Source organism: Meles meles, chromosome 11, assembly GCF_922984935.1.
Source record: "Meles meles chromosome 11, mMelMel3.1 paternal haplotype, whole genome shotgun sequence".
Classification (NCBI taxonomy): Eukaryota; Metazoa; Chordata; class Mammalia; order Carnivora; family Mustelidae; genus Meles; species Meles meles.
Genome location: NC_060076.1, coordinates 26,701,312 through 26,717,953, shown reverse-complemented (window position 1 = coordinate 26,717,953; position 16,642 = coordinate 26,701,312). Strand labels below are relative to the sequence as shown.

Genomic DNA, 16,642 nt, shown 5'->3' with positions numbered 1-16,642 from the left:
CTCCTCTAGGATTTTGATGGATTCCTGGCTCACATTGAGGTCTCTCATTCGTTTTGAGTCTATTTTTGTGTGTGGTGTAAGGAAATGGTCCAGTTTCATTCTTCTGCATGTGGCTGTCTAATTTTCCCAACACCATTTGTTGAAGAGGCTGTCTTTTTTCCACTGGACATTCTTTCCCGCTTTGTCAAAGATTAATTGACCATAGAGTTGAGGGTCTATTTCTGGATTCTCTATTCTGTTCCATTGATCTATGTGTCTGTTTTTGTGCCAGTGCCATACTTAGGCCAGAGATTTCAACCTGGGTAATGCAACCCCAGAGTCCTTTACTCTTATCCACTAAGCTGTAATGCATTGTGAGTTTATCGTACTAAATTCTATGCTGGGCCTTCAGAGAATGTGATGTCTAGAAATTCATTACTTATTCATTCATTAATCAACCAATGTTTGATGAATGCCTATTCACTGGGGTTGGGAGAAGATAGAATATATAAGTAAAATATTACTAAATGGGGGGGTGCTTGGGTGGCTCAGTGGGTTAAAGCCTCTCTCTGCCTTCCGCTCAGGTCATGATCTCAGGGTCCTGGGATCGAGCCCCGCATCAGGCTCTCTGCTCAGCAGGGAGCCTGCTTCCCTTCCTCTCTCTCTCTCTGCCTACCTCTCAGCCTACTTGTGTTCTCTGTCAAATAAGTAAAATCTTAAAAAAAAAAAAGTTACTAAATGGGAATGAGCACTAAAGAGAATAAAGCAGGGTAGGTTGATGAAGTGTCCCTATGTGTGTGAAGTGCAATATTAGATGTGGTTCTCAGAGAATCTGCATGAGAAGATGACATTTGACCAAAGATCTGAAGGATGTCAGCTCCTTGAGGGCAGGGATTTGTGTCTGTTTTGTTTGAAGTTGTCTCCCTGCACCTGAACAGGGTAGGCCATAGTAGGTGATAACGGTGGAATGATTGAATGGAGGTGGGGGTGGAGGTGGGAAACTATATGGATAACTTGGAGGCAGAGTGTTGGAGGCAGAGATACCATTGCAAAGGCCCTGAGGCAAGAGGGTGTTTGGTGTGTTCCTGAAACAATAATGGTCAGGGTGGCTACATTTGACTAAGTCATCGGAAGAGAAGAAAGAGACAGGTCAGGTGAAGGGTATCTTAGGGGCTATTGTGAAGACTTCAGATTAACTCCGAGGGAAATGGAGAGCCACATAAGGGTTTTGAACAGGAAGTGACAGGAATCCAAACTGGATTTTCATAGGTTTCTTCTGGGTGATGCTGGATAGCAAAGAGAGAGAGAGCATAGAAGGTGAAAGCCGAGTAGAAGGTCACTGAAATAACCAAGCTGTGGGCTGAGCACTGTGGATCCGGAGATGCATAAACCCAGGTGTCTGCCTAGTGCAGTGACTGCTGTACTTCGCTGTGCATCTTCATCTCCTGGAATGCTTAGTGAAAACGCAGATTTCGGATCCCACCCCCACAACAGCTGATCTAGTGGGTCTGGGTTGTGGGCCTGGGAAGCGGGGCCACAGGGAGTGGGGAGGGAAGGGCGGGAATCCCGGGCAGGAAGGGGCCCCCCGTGAGTCCCGGAGACAAAGGGCCGCGTCCTATAAAGGCAGCGGTGGCGGTGCGGCGTCCAGGCGAGGGCGCACACGGCCAGCGACAGCGACAACGACGGCGCGGACTCCCGGCTCCAGGCGAGGAGGTGCGTCGATCTTGGGGGGGGGGGGGGGGGGGAAGAAGTGGGCGCTACCCGGGCCGGGTTCGTGGGCCAGCGGTTCTCCCGCGCAGCCCCGGAATCCGAGCCTCACTCGCCCGGGAGGACAGAGGTGTGGAGGCGAATTGGTAGCAGCGACCAAGTCGACTCAGTCAGAAGACCCGAGGGTTTCTGAGTAGGGGGGGTGGCGCGACTCCGGGGGAGCAAAGCGATGCCCTTGTGCGTGTCCGCCTGACTGCTTCACCTTGGTATGCGATGCTGGACGCACCCCGCAACACCCCCGAGGGCCGTTAGAGTAGCTTCTGCGTCTGGGTGAGCTATTCCCCTGCACCTGGCAGGTGCGAAACTTGAGCGCCAGCTGCTTTCCTGGATGCAGACTTCAGGCTAGGGGGAGTGACGGTTATAAAAAGGAAAAGGCAGAAGTAAGGAAGTGAAGTGGGCTGGGGCTACAGGTTGGGCAGGGTGGGCGGAGAATTCAGGTGCGTCAGGCAGCGAGGCGCAGGTGGAAGAGGCAGCTCTCCCAGAGCGCGGGGTGCCCTCCCAAAGACGGTTACTCACGGTAAATGTATTTATTTAGAGCATCAACATGCAGAGTCGAACACATACTATAATGTGTATGTGTTCTGATTTTTAAAGGACATATGTATTCTACATAAAGGATCTATATTATATTTATGCACACCAAGCCGGCTACTGCTGGGGAGTAAAATTGAATAGATAAGGAGACACTTTTATTTTTTAATTTTATGCACTTGTGTACCGCTTGTTTGTCTGTTTCTTCGATGAGCATGTGTTACTTCCATAATGATTTCAAAAGGCAAAATTATGCCCAGTGTTGGAGTTTATGTACCTTCCCCTAACCCAACTATATAGGCCACCTTCCATCTCTTTCTTTCTGGAGTCTGTTTTCACTTATTTTCAAGAAAAAGACGAAAGAAGATACAAATGCCATGACCAAATGACAGGAGGAGAAATTTTAAGTCTTATGAACAAAGAGCCATGTGAGTCCGAATGCCCAGGAGAGGACACTGCAGGAATGTTCTTGGTGCCCCAGGCTCTGTGTCCAGAAACCAATGTCACAAAAAAGCAGCAATCCCTTTTGAGGGCATTGGTCACCTTCTGTAGGTGCGTAACTGTCATTCTTCTCTCTGGTAACTTGTTAACTTCAGTGGTGACAATATAATAGAGAGAAGTAAGCCCAGGTCCGTAACACTTACCCAACCAGAGGCATGGAACTAAAAATCAGGGGTTCTATATACTTGGATGGGAAAAAATTACATCTTCATTTCCAGTACCCTTTGATCTAAATTTAGCATTTCCTTTATTTACTAATGTGGGTAATAAAAAGTAGTACTGGTGATGAGGTCACCAATAAAAATCTTAAATACCTTCATCCACAGACATTGCATATCTTTTGATTACATATCACTGTGTAGAAATTATAGTAATAAATACTTTATATGTTTAAAACAAAGCATGTTATTACTGTTTTGCATTTAAAAATTATTTTAATAATTATCTGGTGATTTTATGTGTTATGTGTTTTAGTTCATGCATTTAAAATAATTATTCTGAGGAGGGAACCAAAGGCTTTTTACTTTATGTATTTTGAATCATTGTTCTGGGATCGAGTCCTCCCTTAGGCTTCCCCAGATTCCCAGAAGAAACCATGGTCCAGAAAGTGTATGTACTCTGACCTAGCAGAAGTCAGTGGTGACGAAGATGCATCAGTACAGAGGTGTGGGACACAGGCTGTGCCACTGACTCCCCATGTGACCTGGGACAACATGTTTTACCTTGTTTTGACATCTGTCAGATGTTTTCTGATTCTGTGGCATCTGGTGCATTTTTTTTTTTTTTCAGGAGAAACAATATTATGACTTTTTATTTATTTATTTTTTTTCCATTTTATTTATTTTTTCAGCGTAACAGTATTCATTCTTTTTGCACAACACCCAGTGCTCCATGCAAAACGTGCCCTCCCCATCTTAAATTATTCTGAAATCAAGCTTAGTAGTCATCAGTCCTTACAACTGGAAAAGCCCTAGGTGCAATTTTCCTTTGATTTAATGAGTACGTTAGTAATTTCCCAGTGACCACTGCTTTGAATTTTCCCAGCTTGTTAAAGAACTGATTTCTATTTCCCCCTGTGGAGGAGAGTAACACCCTTGAGGATAAATCAACAAGGCATTATTAAGCTCCTTCTAGGATACAGGCTACATTTCTGAAGCCCGTCTTTTCCTCTCCTTATTTCCTCTGTCTGCTTCTAGCACAATAGAATCGAGCCCTCTTAGAAGAGAACACCAGTTAGTTTATCCTGCTTAAGGATAAACTTTTTCTTCCAGCTTGAAAAAGACGCTCCCCCCTGCCCCCTGCCACTCTGACCACAAGGGACCAGTACTTAGTGAGTGAGCTAAACCCTCTTTTGACAAGAGAAGCTTGAAAATAACTTTGCTCCCACAGTCCTGGCTGCAAGGCAGCCAGCCTCAGTGTAAGCTAAACTGTGTAGTTTTCTATCTTAAAATCCCTTGATTTAGGTTCAAAATGTCATATGTTAATTTTACTTGGTTACAGTTCTGACGACACTCATATTTTTCATTGTAGATAAAAGTCGAGGCTATTTAGACATGACTAAGTGAGATCAAAGGCAATAGGCAGGGCACTGTGACCTTTTAGAGCAGAAAGAGGTCCCCTGGATCACCTGGTCCACCCCCGTCAGTTTGGAAGGATACATGGTATGCCTGGAAGGCCCCTAGAATGCCTGGGTTAGGTGCTGCTCTCTCCATTCACAAGGCACTGGTTTCCTCAGGATCCAGCAGGCAGCACCATGTCCGCCACATATGGTCAGTAAGTGTTGATACGTAAGCTCAGAGTGCATATGATTGTAATTGGATCATGGGTCCTACTAAGTGTGTCTCCACAGAGCCCCAAGTGGCTGGTGGAAGGAGCCTGAAGCCAGCCAGTGAGCTTGGGCTGCCATCCCTTTCCCTTATCACTGGGTTCTCAACACAGCCGTCTGTCTCCAATATAGACAGAAGCAGGAAAGGCAACAAGCACAGGGATGGGGAAGTGTCCTGGGGCCATACAGATGATTGAAAAATGCTATTCTTTGGAGTAACGACCCTTCCCATCTGCATAGGGAAGAGAAGCCTCGTATTTATTAAGCACTTATGAAGCAGGCACATCATGCCTCATTTATGTATTTATATGCTTTACAGAATGTATTATAAATCCTCACAAGAACCCTGGCAATGGCTTTATTGCCATTTTCCAGAGAAGAAATCAAGGCTTAAAGAAGTTAAGTGATTTTCTCAGAATCGTATAACTAAGAAATTGGGAGCTGAGATTCACAGCCCGGTCTTTCTACATTAAAGCCCATAAACTTTCTTAGCTTTTGTCTATTATGAAGCAGATAATATATGAATCCTTTTTAGTTATAAAAATGTAAAATATTATCCACCCATGTCAGATAAAACACACCCATCTCCTTTTTCTATCTTCCCCCAACCCACGATCCTCCCCCAGGGAACCACGGTCAACAGTTTAGCCTGAATCCTTCGAGGTATTTTGCTCTGCATAGACACACACACACACCAACACACATCCATAGACTGAGCAGAACAAACAAATCCATAAATCAAGCTCAGACCTTTTCTACTGCACTGTGGCATCTTCATTAGGAAAGAAAAATGCTAAGTTGCAATGAACATTTACTTTTCCCTGTTTTATTGGTAGAGATAATAATTGTAATTAATATTTATTGACCACTGGCTGTGTGCCAGACCCTTCACTAAAGTGGTTTATGTGGATCATTTTCTGTGTCCTTACAGGTAGCACCCTGAGTCCCTTACAAGGCATTTGATACACAGAGAGTTTAAGTAGATTGCTCAGGTAAGGAGCAGAACCAAAAGCCAAACCAAGGTTCTGGCTCCAAAGCCTCTGTCCTTACCTACCACCAGATGCTTCCATTGGCAACTGACCCCTATAGAGTCAGGGCTTGAGGGTAATAGAGTGGCTTGTTCTAATTAACTGAGATGTCATTTGGTTCCTACCGAAGGGCAAAGATGCCAGCACACAGTGTAGTGAAATGACTTCTGGACCATGTCAGTGGCCCTTGGCCAATCCCAGCAGTGCCTCCAATACTGTCTCTACAACCAACACTACTTGCGTATGGATGCAGTGTGAGTTAATGCGTGAGAAATGATGCCTGGCACAAAGCAAAGTTACGTTCCTCAGCTTATAGTTCACAGAATGCTTTCACATCAAATTGTGAGGAAAGGATGGTATAATTAATGCCCATTGTATAGCTGAGGAACTGAGGCTTGGGTTGTTGAAGCGACTTAGGCAGTGCCTCACAGCTGGTTGATGTTTGCTGCTGTGACCAGAACATACACACCCACTGACGGAGATGGTGGCATTTCCCTGTGCTGAGCTCCTGCTGGACCTGCCTCCAGGACTGCAGGGATCTGGTGAGGGTACTGCTTCCTCATCACCCAAAGTTTCAATAGGGATGACAGGTTCCTATTTTCAGAGTAGAGCGTTAGCCCCACCCCCACCCCACCCCCCCACCCCCACCCCCCGCCGCAGATCTCAGAGGGCTTTGTTTGCTCATGCATCATCTGCATTCCCATTAATGCATGTTAATCCAGGCTGCCTGGCAAAAGGGGCCTGTGCCTCTATGGATTAAAAATGGCAAAGGAAAATTTGGCAATAGATGGTGATAATCAACTCTCCCCGAGTTGGAAAGGTCACCTAAGCACAGGCTTGTGGAAACCTGAATATTTTCCGTAGCACCCACCTGCCTCTTGTCTTTTCTTCTGATCATGCCAAATAGCCCCACTTCTGTTTTTCATACAACAGGGTTTCAAGACACTTCATTACTCTGTTCATCCTCTTCTAAACATGGTCCAGGCTGCATATTTTAGGTCTTGAGCGGTAAGGCCCAACTCTCCAGGTGAGGTCTCCCCGCTAAGAGGGGAGCTGCACTATTATTTCATTCCCCAAATTATGTTATTAGGGAAACCTAGGACCACAGCTTTTATTTATTTATTTATTTTTGAGAATCCATAGTTAACTCCCTATTGGCTAAATGTGTATTTTAAATGCGCAAGCACTAAATCCTATACTATGCCTGATTCTGAATAATTTGGAGGAGTTGGTGATAAAAGAAATAGTGGGGATACTGGGATAAAACCACTTTGCGATGGGAGGCTTCAAAACAGCTAGGGAGGAAAAGGCTGAAGCGTACTGTTCTTACCCTGTCCTTTTTTTCTGCCACATTTTCTTCTCTTATTAAAAAGAAGACCCATAAATAAATAAATAAATATTTAAAAAAAAAAAAAAGAAAAAAAGAAAAGAAAAAGCAAGCAAGCAAACAAACAAAAATCCCCAAAACTGAAAATGAGGAAGTGGCATTTCCTAAATTTTGACCTGGGTCAAAACAGTCTAACATCTCAAATCCTTGGCAGGACTTGTGACACCCACCATCGCTTACACAGTACTGGCCCTCAGGGCCCTTTCTCTTTCCTGTCTCAGGAGCTCAAACATGACCAGGAAGATCTTCACAAACACCAGGGAGCGGTGGAGGCAGCAGAACGTCAACAGCGCCTTTGCCAAGCTGAGGAAGCTCATCCCCACTCACCCTCCAGACAAAAAGCTGAGCAAAAATGAAACGCTTCGCCTGGCAATGAGGTACATCAACTTCTTGGTCAAGGTCTTGGGGGAGCAAACCCTGCAGCAAACAGGAGTGGCTGCTCAGGGAAACATTCTGGGACTCTTCCCCCAAGGATCCCACCTGCCGGACAGGACTCTACTCAATGACTACCAGGTCCCTTCACTTGATCCAAGCCACAGCATTGCATAATGGGGCTCCGGCTGTCATCACCCAGGGCAGCCCTTGCTCTGAAGCCACTGGCTGTTGACAGCCTTTTGCATGTTCCAGTGTCAACTTGATGAATAATTTGTGAGGAATGCACTTATGCTTCACAGGAGGTGGCTCAGGGACAGCTGCAGGGAGCCAGACAGAGGCCATGAGGAAGAGGGCTTTGGAGTCTGCTACCCCCGGAGCTCCAGACAGAGCAGCCTGCCTCTATTTTATGTATCCAGGATCTGCATAAGATGTTGTTTGGGAGAGGAAGCGTAGGTTAAAAAACAGGCTTGGAAATCACTGTTTTACTCAGTATGTTTTCAATTATAAGGAAGGAGTTTTCCCATAACAGATCTCAAATGGATGAGTAGTAGTTCCGTCAGAACACATTTTACACATTTTACAGTTTGTTTTGAAAAATGAGGTATATGTGATCGAGGGTGAACAAAATAAGGTTGATAAATGTGAAGAGAGCCCTCACAGAAACCAACCTGGAGACTTGTGGAAACATGAGAGAGACCCTTCGCACACGTGAGGATTACAGGAACATAGCAGATACATGTGGAAGAGCTCTGCATCCTTTCTCCCTGTGGAAATATGAAGTTTTACTGCATTGAACCATTTATATCTTTGTTATCTCTAAAGCCGAATGGTGGATTATATCTGTTAGAGGAAAGGACTTGATAATTTATGAATTAGAATTCATAGTTTTCTTATGAAAAACAGGTAGCTAAAATAGGTTATCTAACCCCTTAGTTGCACATGTCAGACATTAAAACATTTAATTCAGCCCAAGTTCCTGCTGATTTAAGACCTGTAAAATTCAAATATAATTAAAAAATCCAAACACTACCATTTAACGACTCATTTAACAGAGAGCTTAGTTTAAACAAAAGATCTAGAATAGACAATAGGAATGTAATACCAGACTTTAATGAATTAATGAATTTGTCATTTGTCTTCCTCGCTATGGAGCATTAGCTCAATCTTACGCTGGGAGGGGTGGTACCCACTAATCAATGAAAGAGCATGGATCTGGCAGAACTACTCACAACCACGTGCCCCCAATGATTGGATTCAAAGATGGATTCAAGGATGAATCCCACAGCTGAGCCCAGAATACAAATAATGTCATTTGATTGTCTCTGGGACATGTTATTACCCTAAAGTTCTTGACAGTACATTGGTTTCAAAACCTTCTGAAATACAGGTAGGAAATTGATGGATTTGCAATTATGGGTTTCCAGTGTATACATAATAGAGGAATTTAAATTTCCTGTGACTCTAGAACGAAGGTATTGATTTATGGAAGGTTGAAGTAAGCCTCTTTGGTTTGGTGATCAGAAAAAAAGCTAGATGTGGCTCCCCCAAAATCTCATTCCCCCCAAATAACAAGGTCGTAATGTCATTAACATCTACACAGCATTCTCACTCATAGCCCAAAGCATTTATCCAATGCAATATGTTTTCCTTCTAGATCCTTTCTTTTTTTCTTTTTCTTTTTTTTTTTTTTAAGATTTTATTTATTTGAGAGAGAGAGTGAGAGAGCATGAGAGGGGAGAAGGTCAGAGGGAGAAGCAGACTTCCCATGGAGCTGAACCTGATGCGGGACTTGATCCCGGCACTCTGGAATCGTGACCTGAGCCGAAAGCAGTCGCCCAACAACTGAACCACCCAGGCGCCCCTAGGTCCTTTCTTTAAACTGTGTTCTGTACACTTCCCTATGGACCCAGAATAGTCCGGGGAAACGCATATGCACAGAGACTAAGGGACTTCCTCCAAATGTGCATTTCTTGCTCATGAGGTTATGTGGACTTAAATTTGTCCCCAAACTACCAACCGATAGTATATCTCAAAGCTTTGATGACAATTGTCAATTGAACAACATTACTTACTCTCTCATCTGGCATTGAATCAAAATAACACTTTTGACAGTGTTTTTTATATTAGCTTCCTATTAACATGTTGCTAAGGAGGGCACAGAGGACCTCTTTGCCTGAATGCAGGATTTTACTGTTCTTCTCAGAATTAGGGCCCTTTTCTGCTGTTGGAGCCATCCCTGTGAGTACAGAGTGCCTTTCCACTGAAGTGTAAGAGAGCGCTCCTGAAACGTCATGAGGAGATTGAGTTATCATTAACCTATATGAGGGGGATAATGATTTAAAGAAACCCTGCAGGAAATTCCCTTGATAAATGAACAAACACAGTCTCTCATGGTTCGTCTTCCCCTCTGATTCCCCCCCCTTTCATTTTCCCCTTCCTTCTCCTAATGTCCTCCATGCTATGCCTTATGTTCCACAAATAAATGAAACTACATGATAAAAAAAAAAAAAAAAAAAAAAAAAAAAAAAAACATTATTTGATGTAATTCACCTCTTAAATTATTCTGCAAGCTTTGATTTTGGTATATCATGTTGTGTGGGGTTAAAGTGACTGTCAAAAGAACTACAGGAACACATGGATCAAAACCTTTGGCAGGGTATCCATAAGACTGGAAGTGAATTCAAACATTACTCTGTGGTCTTCCTTGGTATCTTATACTCAAGGCTTTTTGTGATTGCAGTGGTAAGAATTTTCCATTAAAACACATTCTAGTTCACTGATCGTACATCTCTTTTCGGGTTATCAGAACCCAACAAAAAAGTGTAGGCGGATTATATCATCTATGCTACTCTGTTACTTGAAAAAAAAAATGTTTGGTCTGCTATGGACACTACTAGAAACTTCTGGAAACCAGATATAAACAGGGCAATTGATTTATATCAATCATGAGATTTGCTAGTTTTACTCCTCATTTTATAGAGAAGAAAATAGGTCCAAAGTGTTATGAAGTGACTTTCCAGAGGTCCCATGGACAATTAATGGAAACTCAAGACATGGGTGCCTGATTTCTTGACCCTGTGTCCAAACTTTCTACAGCCCTGTTCAACCTCTAAGTTTTTTAGTATTGAAAATGGATAAGCACCTACTTGTCATGCTTACCTCTTTTCAACGGAGTTCAGTAATCTTTATATGCTTTTTTATTGAAGTTGATTTATTGTGCTTTATAGAATGTGACTAGATGTATTAACCAAAGATTTTTTATTGATGTGTTTTATGAGTTTTTAACCATTGAATTTGCTATTTAACTATTAATTTATTGCAAATAAATTATTTAAGAAAAGAAATTATTCTTAACAAAAAGAATTTCATCAATTTACTAAGCTTTTCCGCCTATTCTCTCCCACCTCACAACCACTGTTCTGGCTTTGATCCCCTCCCCCACCGTTGTATTTAGTCTAGAAAAAAATCTAACATGCCCTGGTTAATCTTTCTTTCCTCTTTCTTTTTCTCTCTCTTTACCTCTGGCTCTCTCTTCATTTCACCTTACACACAGTTCCCTCACTATCCTCAAACCATAGCTGGGATCAGATCACTCCCTAGCTATCAAACCTTCAGCGTCTTATGTACATGCTAATGAAACTACCTAACTTGATGGTCCCCAGACATGTTCCACTTCTTAATATCTCTGACTTTTCTCTTGTGATTCCACTCACAGGCATGAATGTTCCCATTCTCATTCTACTCACCCTTCCACCTGCACTAAATTCCACTCAATACCATCCTTCGTGACTGATCTTCAACACCACTCCTTCACAAAGCTGGACTCCTCTTAAAAACCATCTCTTACATGAAGTCCTCCTAGATTTCCACCATTCAACTGAAACTCTCCTTTCTTAGAATTCCCTTTTGTGTTTCGTGACCCTTACTTCCTCTACTCTAGGTTACAGACTTCTGTGTGTCTTCTGTCCCCCTTCTCCAGTAATCTAAGATCTCCTAAGGAGAGAGATGGTTTCTAACGTTTACTCCTCAGAACAGCCCTGCAAGAGACCTCACTTTCAAAATGAGAAAACTGTATCAAGACAGCTTCTGTTAAGAATAATCCTTTAGCCTCCCCTAAAAGAGGACATTGAAATGAAATTTGAACAGGCTGTGATTTCCTGAGAAACCCAAAGTCTAAACTCTTCTTAACACTTTGTTTCTCATTTCTATTCAATGTGCCCCTGACCAGCACCTGCCTTAGGAGGTTTCCCCACCTAAGAATGACTTGAGATGGCCAAAATATGTAAAAGTTATGCACAATTGGCTTTGTCCTTAAAAAGGCAAGATGAAAGGAATCTGGGAGAATGGACAGCTTAACTGCTGACCCACGGGCCAAAGGTTAGTTAAAAGTCACATCCTTAAATAAAAAGGTCAAAGATAAGGAGGGAATCTAAAAGTCCAATGGCCATGCAAAGCAAGGGATTTAAAGTGGCAGGTGTTAGGAAGGCCAAGGAATGGATACACTCAAAGGACCGCAGGAAGCCAGGGGCACAGTCTCCTAAAACCACTTTTGCTTCTGGTACTGTTTGGTTTACCAGAAATAGGGAAATGTTCTGTCTTATTTTCTCTTTTTTGCTAATGACCTATCACAAAGAAATCTTAAAGAGCACTCAATTTTAACATAAATATACATAAATCTAGTTAGGTTTGTAATCTGGCAAATAAATTTAACAATTTAACTTCCAGAGCTCGAGAATTTCCTGGTAGTCAAGTGAAGCAAATTGTTGAATTGCCTTTTCTGGATAACTCTGACAAAACAGGATTATCACCCAGTATGTTCAGATGCTTGGACCTAAGTAATCATCCTTCTAGGAACCTATCATAAAGAGTTAATTGGAATTATGGTCAGAGATGTAAGTACATGGATCTCTACTTCAGAATTTTACAATATACAAAAAATTATAATAGTGAGAGTAAGAGCTCAGACTCTTGGGGTGCTTCCTATATACCAGGCACTGAGCCAAGAGCTTCCAATGTATCAGCTCACTTAATCTTCATAACAATGTTGTATTGTTAACATTATATTAATGGTGTGTCGTGTTCACACTTCACAGAGGAGGAAATTGAAGTTGAGGAGATTATCTTGCTCAATTTTCCACTGCAGAGTCAGAATTTGACTCTCAGTCATTTTTACTCAAAACTGCTGCTTTTCACAGATTTTTTTGCAACAAAATTCTTATTCTTTTTTATTTTAAATTTAAAAAATTTATTACCTTTTTCTAATTGAAGTATATTTAACATACAGTGTTGCATTAGTTTCAGGTGTGGAAATTCTTTTTGTTTTTTGTTTTTAATTTAAATTTAAATTAGTTAACATATACTGTATTATTTGATTCAGGGATAGAATTTAGTGACTCATCAGTTGCTTATAACACCCAGCACTCATCACATCACGTGCCCTCCTTAATGCCCATCACCCATTTACCCATCCCCCCACCCACTGCCCCTCCAGCAACTCTGTTTGTTTCTTATAATTAAGAGTCTCTTATGGTTTGCCTCCCTCTCTGTTTTTGTCTTATTTTATTTTTCCTTCTCTTTCCCTGTGTTCACTTGTTTTGTTTCTTAAATTCTGCATATGAATGAAATCATATGGTATTTGTCTTTCTCTGACTGACTTATTTCATTAGCATAATATGCTCTAATTTCATCCATGTCATTGCAAATGGCAGGGTTTCATTGTTTTTGATGGCTGGCTAATATTCCATTGTGTGTGTGTGTGTGTGTGTGTGTGTGTGTGTGTGCCATCTCTTCTTTATCCATTCATCTGTCAATGGACATCTGGGCTCTTTCCATAGTTTGGCTACTGTGGACATTGCTGCTATAAACATTGGATGCACGTGCCCCTTCAAATCACTATTTTTGTATCCTTTGGGTAAATACCTAGTAGTGTAATTGCTGGGTCATAAGGTAGCTTTATTTTTAACTTTTTGAGGAAACTCCATTACGTTTTCTAGAGTGACTATTGTAGACATTGCTGATATGAACGTTGGGGTGCACATACCCCTTTGAATCACTATTTTTTATCCTTTGGATAAATATCAGGTGTGGGAATTCTTAAGTTTTAAAATCATGTCCACTTTAATGGAACATCATGGGGCAGGAATATTACCCAATAACACTACTGAGTAATCAAACAGCACCCAGAAGATCAAAGCCTCCTCTTTAGAAGCACCAAGCTGGGGGTGATACCTCAGAAAGACACCATGAAGACACTGTCCTGCAGAGGCAGGCTTGAAAGTGAGCGTACAGGAGAAACTGTTCCTCTGTTTAGACTTGGCTTCCACCTTGGCTTGAGCATGAGCTATGGTTCAGGGCATTGGTACTTGTGAGTAACTGTGTGTATGTGTGTGTGTGTGTGTGTGTGTGTGTGTGTGGGCGTGCATGCACAAGGGGGGAAATCTACTCCACATCAACTGTCCTTCGGGTTTTAGCTTCTCTGGAATTGAGGAGGAAGGGGGTCTAAGGAAACGGACAATGTTTTTCTTCACTGGGTATGAGATTGCATTCTCTTCCTATATTCAGTTTTGACTGTTAGTATCAATTCTTTTTAACTGGTGGTACAAGTCCCAGGTTTAGAAACACGGTGGAACAGCAGAGATTTAAATCTCTTGGATTCAGCAAGACTCTGCCTTGCACATAGTCTTATGGCCACTGTGACCCTCTCCCCAGTTTGGGAGGAGTGGAGGGCTGTGGTGAATATTTAGCATCTGCTCCAGTAGTCTGATCACTTCAGGGAATTTTTTGTATCATTCACTAAATAAACCAACAAACTTTATGGTGTGCGTACATGTGCACATGTTCTCTTTCTACTAACTGGTAATACACCCAAGAGTGTACAATTGTCAGCAACTGGGAAGCACCAACCCCGTTATACCTCACTACACAAAGAATGGATTTTGAAGGATTTAAAAAAATGAGACAATGGTGACTGGAAAATATGTTGAAGGGGATGGGCTAATCAGTTACATGAGACTCTTAGGTCTCTAAGAAAAGTTTGGAGGTTGTCATATCCGTGACATCTTTTGGCCTGCCCTTCAACTCCTTTCAGTTTGGACCAATAAGTAACTAGACAAGGTTAAAGCTGAAGATCTGTTGACCTAAGATCCAGTTTCTTGGTGGCTCTTTAACACTCTACCCAAGGAGGTAGAGGTTGTCATAGAGATCACAAAATGAACCAGATCCCACGGGGAGGAACCAGGGGGAGGAACTGCAGCCAGGTGTCCTGGGATGTCCCCAGTCTCATCACATGGCAGGTAATATTCACTTTTTTAAAACATTTTATTTAAGATTTATTTATTTATTTATTTATTTGACAGATAGAGATCACAAGTAGGGAGAGAGGCAGGCAGAGAGAGAGAGAGAGGAGGAAGCAGGCTCCCTGCCAAGCAGAGAGCCCGATGCGGGGCTCGATCCCAGGATACTGGGATCATGACCTGAGCTGAAGGCTCAGGCCCACTGAGCCACCCAGGCGCCCCAAAACATTTTATTTATTTGACAGAGAGATCACAAGTAGACAGAGAGGCAGGCAGAAAGAGAGGGGGAAGCAGAGTCCCTGCCGAGCAGAGAACCCGATGAAGAGAGCTCGATGAGGGGCTCGATCCCAAGACCGCGAGATCATGACCACTGAGTCACCCAGGCGCCCCTCACACAGGAATATTCTAGATGGGACAGAATATTACTAAGCCTGCTAGACAGAATATCAGAGACTCTCCAGGCAAAAACTGGATACATGTTTAGCTTTTAAACAGTATGTGAGAGGAGAGCCCCAGATGTTCTCTGAGTTTACTCTCCTGGCATGAGGGCACAAGTAGATTTAAAAAGGAGAGGAGACGGCTACTGTAAACAAAACAATCAAATAAACAAGAAAATATAGTGTTCGCCAAATTGAGATCTGAATCTTCTAAAAAGCTTTTGCCTTGGAGCCTGAATTTAGGCAAACATATTTTAAAATATTTTGGAGTAAAAATTAGTTTTCAGGAAGTAGTTATGTGCATAGTTGAAAAGAGAACTTTCTAAGCAAAACTTTAAAAATACAAAATTTCCAAGGCATAAACATTTTCCCCCCAGCACTTCTGTTTAAAGAATGAATGTGTGTTACCCAGCGAGATAAAATGTTTAAGTAGATGAGCTAAATGTGTAAAAAGTTAAAAAGCTATACATTTTATCCTTGTGACTGTAAGCACACTAAAATAAAATTGTCTCAATTCAACTGCCATATTTTTATAAATTGATAAGGTGTTTAAAAATCTATAGTTCTTAAAACTATAGTCTTTAAAAGTAATGTTTTTAAAGACAGAATTGAGATAATAGGGGAAATATAGTAATATACCCAGGAAATAGTTATCAAAAAGTCCCTTCCCAAAGCTATATTTTTTAGTAAGTAGGCTCCATGCCCAATGTGGGGCTTGAACTCAACACCCTGAGATTAAGAGTTGCCTCCTCTACCAGCTAGCAAGCCAGGCACCCCTCGGATGTTATTTTTTAAAGAAAAAAACAAAACAAAACAAAAAGGAGAGTGGGAGTGGAGTTAGGAACAGCGTTATTTTTTCTTTTAAAAAATATTATTAAGCTCTGTGAAAAACAATGTCAAGAATAAGAAGACAAGCCACAGATTGGGAAAAAAATATTTTCAAAAGATGTATCTGATAAAAGACTATTATCCAAAATATACAAAGAACTCAACGAGAAGAAAACAAAAAACCCAATTAAAAAATTGGCCAAAGACCTTAATATACACCTCACCAAAAAAGATATACAGAGGGCAAACAAGCATATGGAGAAATGCTCCACATTATATGTCATCAGGAAAAGGCAAACTGAAACAATGAGATATCACTACACACTAATTAGGACAGTTGAAATCTGGATCACTGACAACATCAAATGCTGGAGAGCACGGGGAGCAGCAGGAACTCTCATACATTGCTGGTGAAAATGCAAAATAGTCGAGCCGCTTTGGATGACAGTTTGGCAGTTTCTTATAAAACTAAGCATATCCTTCAATACCATCCAGCAATTGCACTCCTCAGTTTTTACCCAAAGGTGCTGAAAACTTGTCCGCACAAATACCTTCACACAGATGTTTATAGCAACTTTATTTGTAATTGCCCAAACTTGGAAGTAACGGAGATATCTTTTAGTAGATGAATAGATAAATAAACTGTAGCACATCTAGACAAAATAATATTATTCTGTAGTAAAAGGAGATGA

General features: G+C 41.8%; 1 protein-coding gene across 1 annotated transcript; it reads left to right on the top strand.

Annotated features, from left to right (window-relative positions):
- Nucleotides 1–2,741: 2,741 nt before the first annotated feature.
- Nucleotides 2,742–7,639, top strand: TAL2 (TAL bHLH transcription factor 2). The gene is made up of 2 exons (XM_046021682.1): nt 2,742–2,829; nt 7,216–7,639. The coding sequence occupies exon 2, from the start codon at nt 7,250–7,252 to the stop codon at nt 7,565–7,567; it is 318 nt and encodes a 105-aa protein (XP_045877638.1). The 5' UTR covers nt 2,742–2,829; nt 7,216–7,249; the 3' UTR covers nt 7,568–7,639.
- Nucleotides 7,640–16,642: the final 9,003 nt, after the last annotated feature.

Coding starts and splice junctions, on each gene's coding strand:
- TAL2 (XM_046021682.1), top strand. CDS start 7,250: ATGACCAGGAAGATCTTCACAAACACCAGGGAGCGGTGGAGGCAGCAG.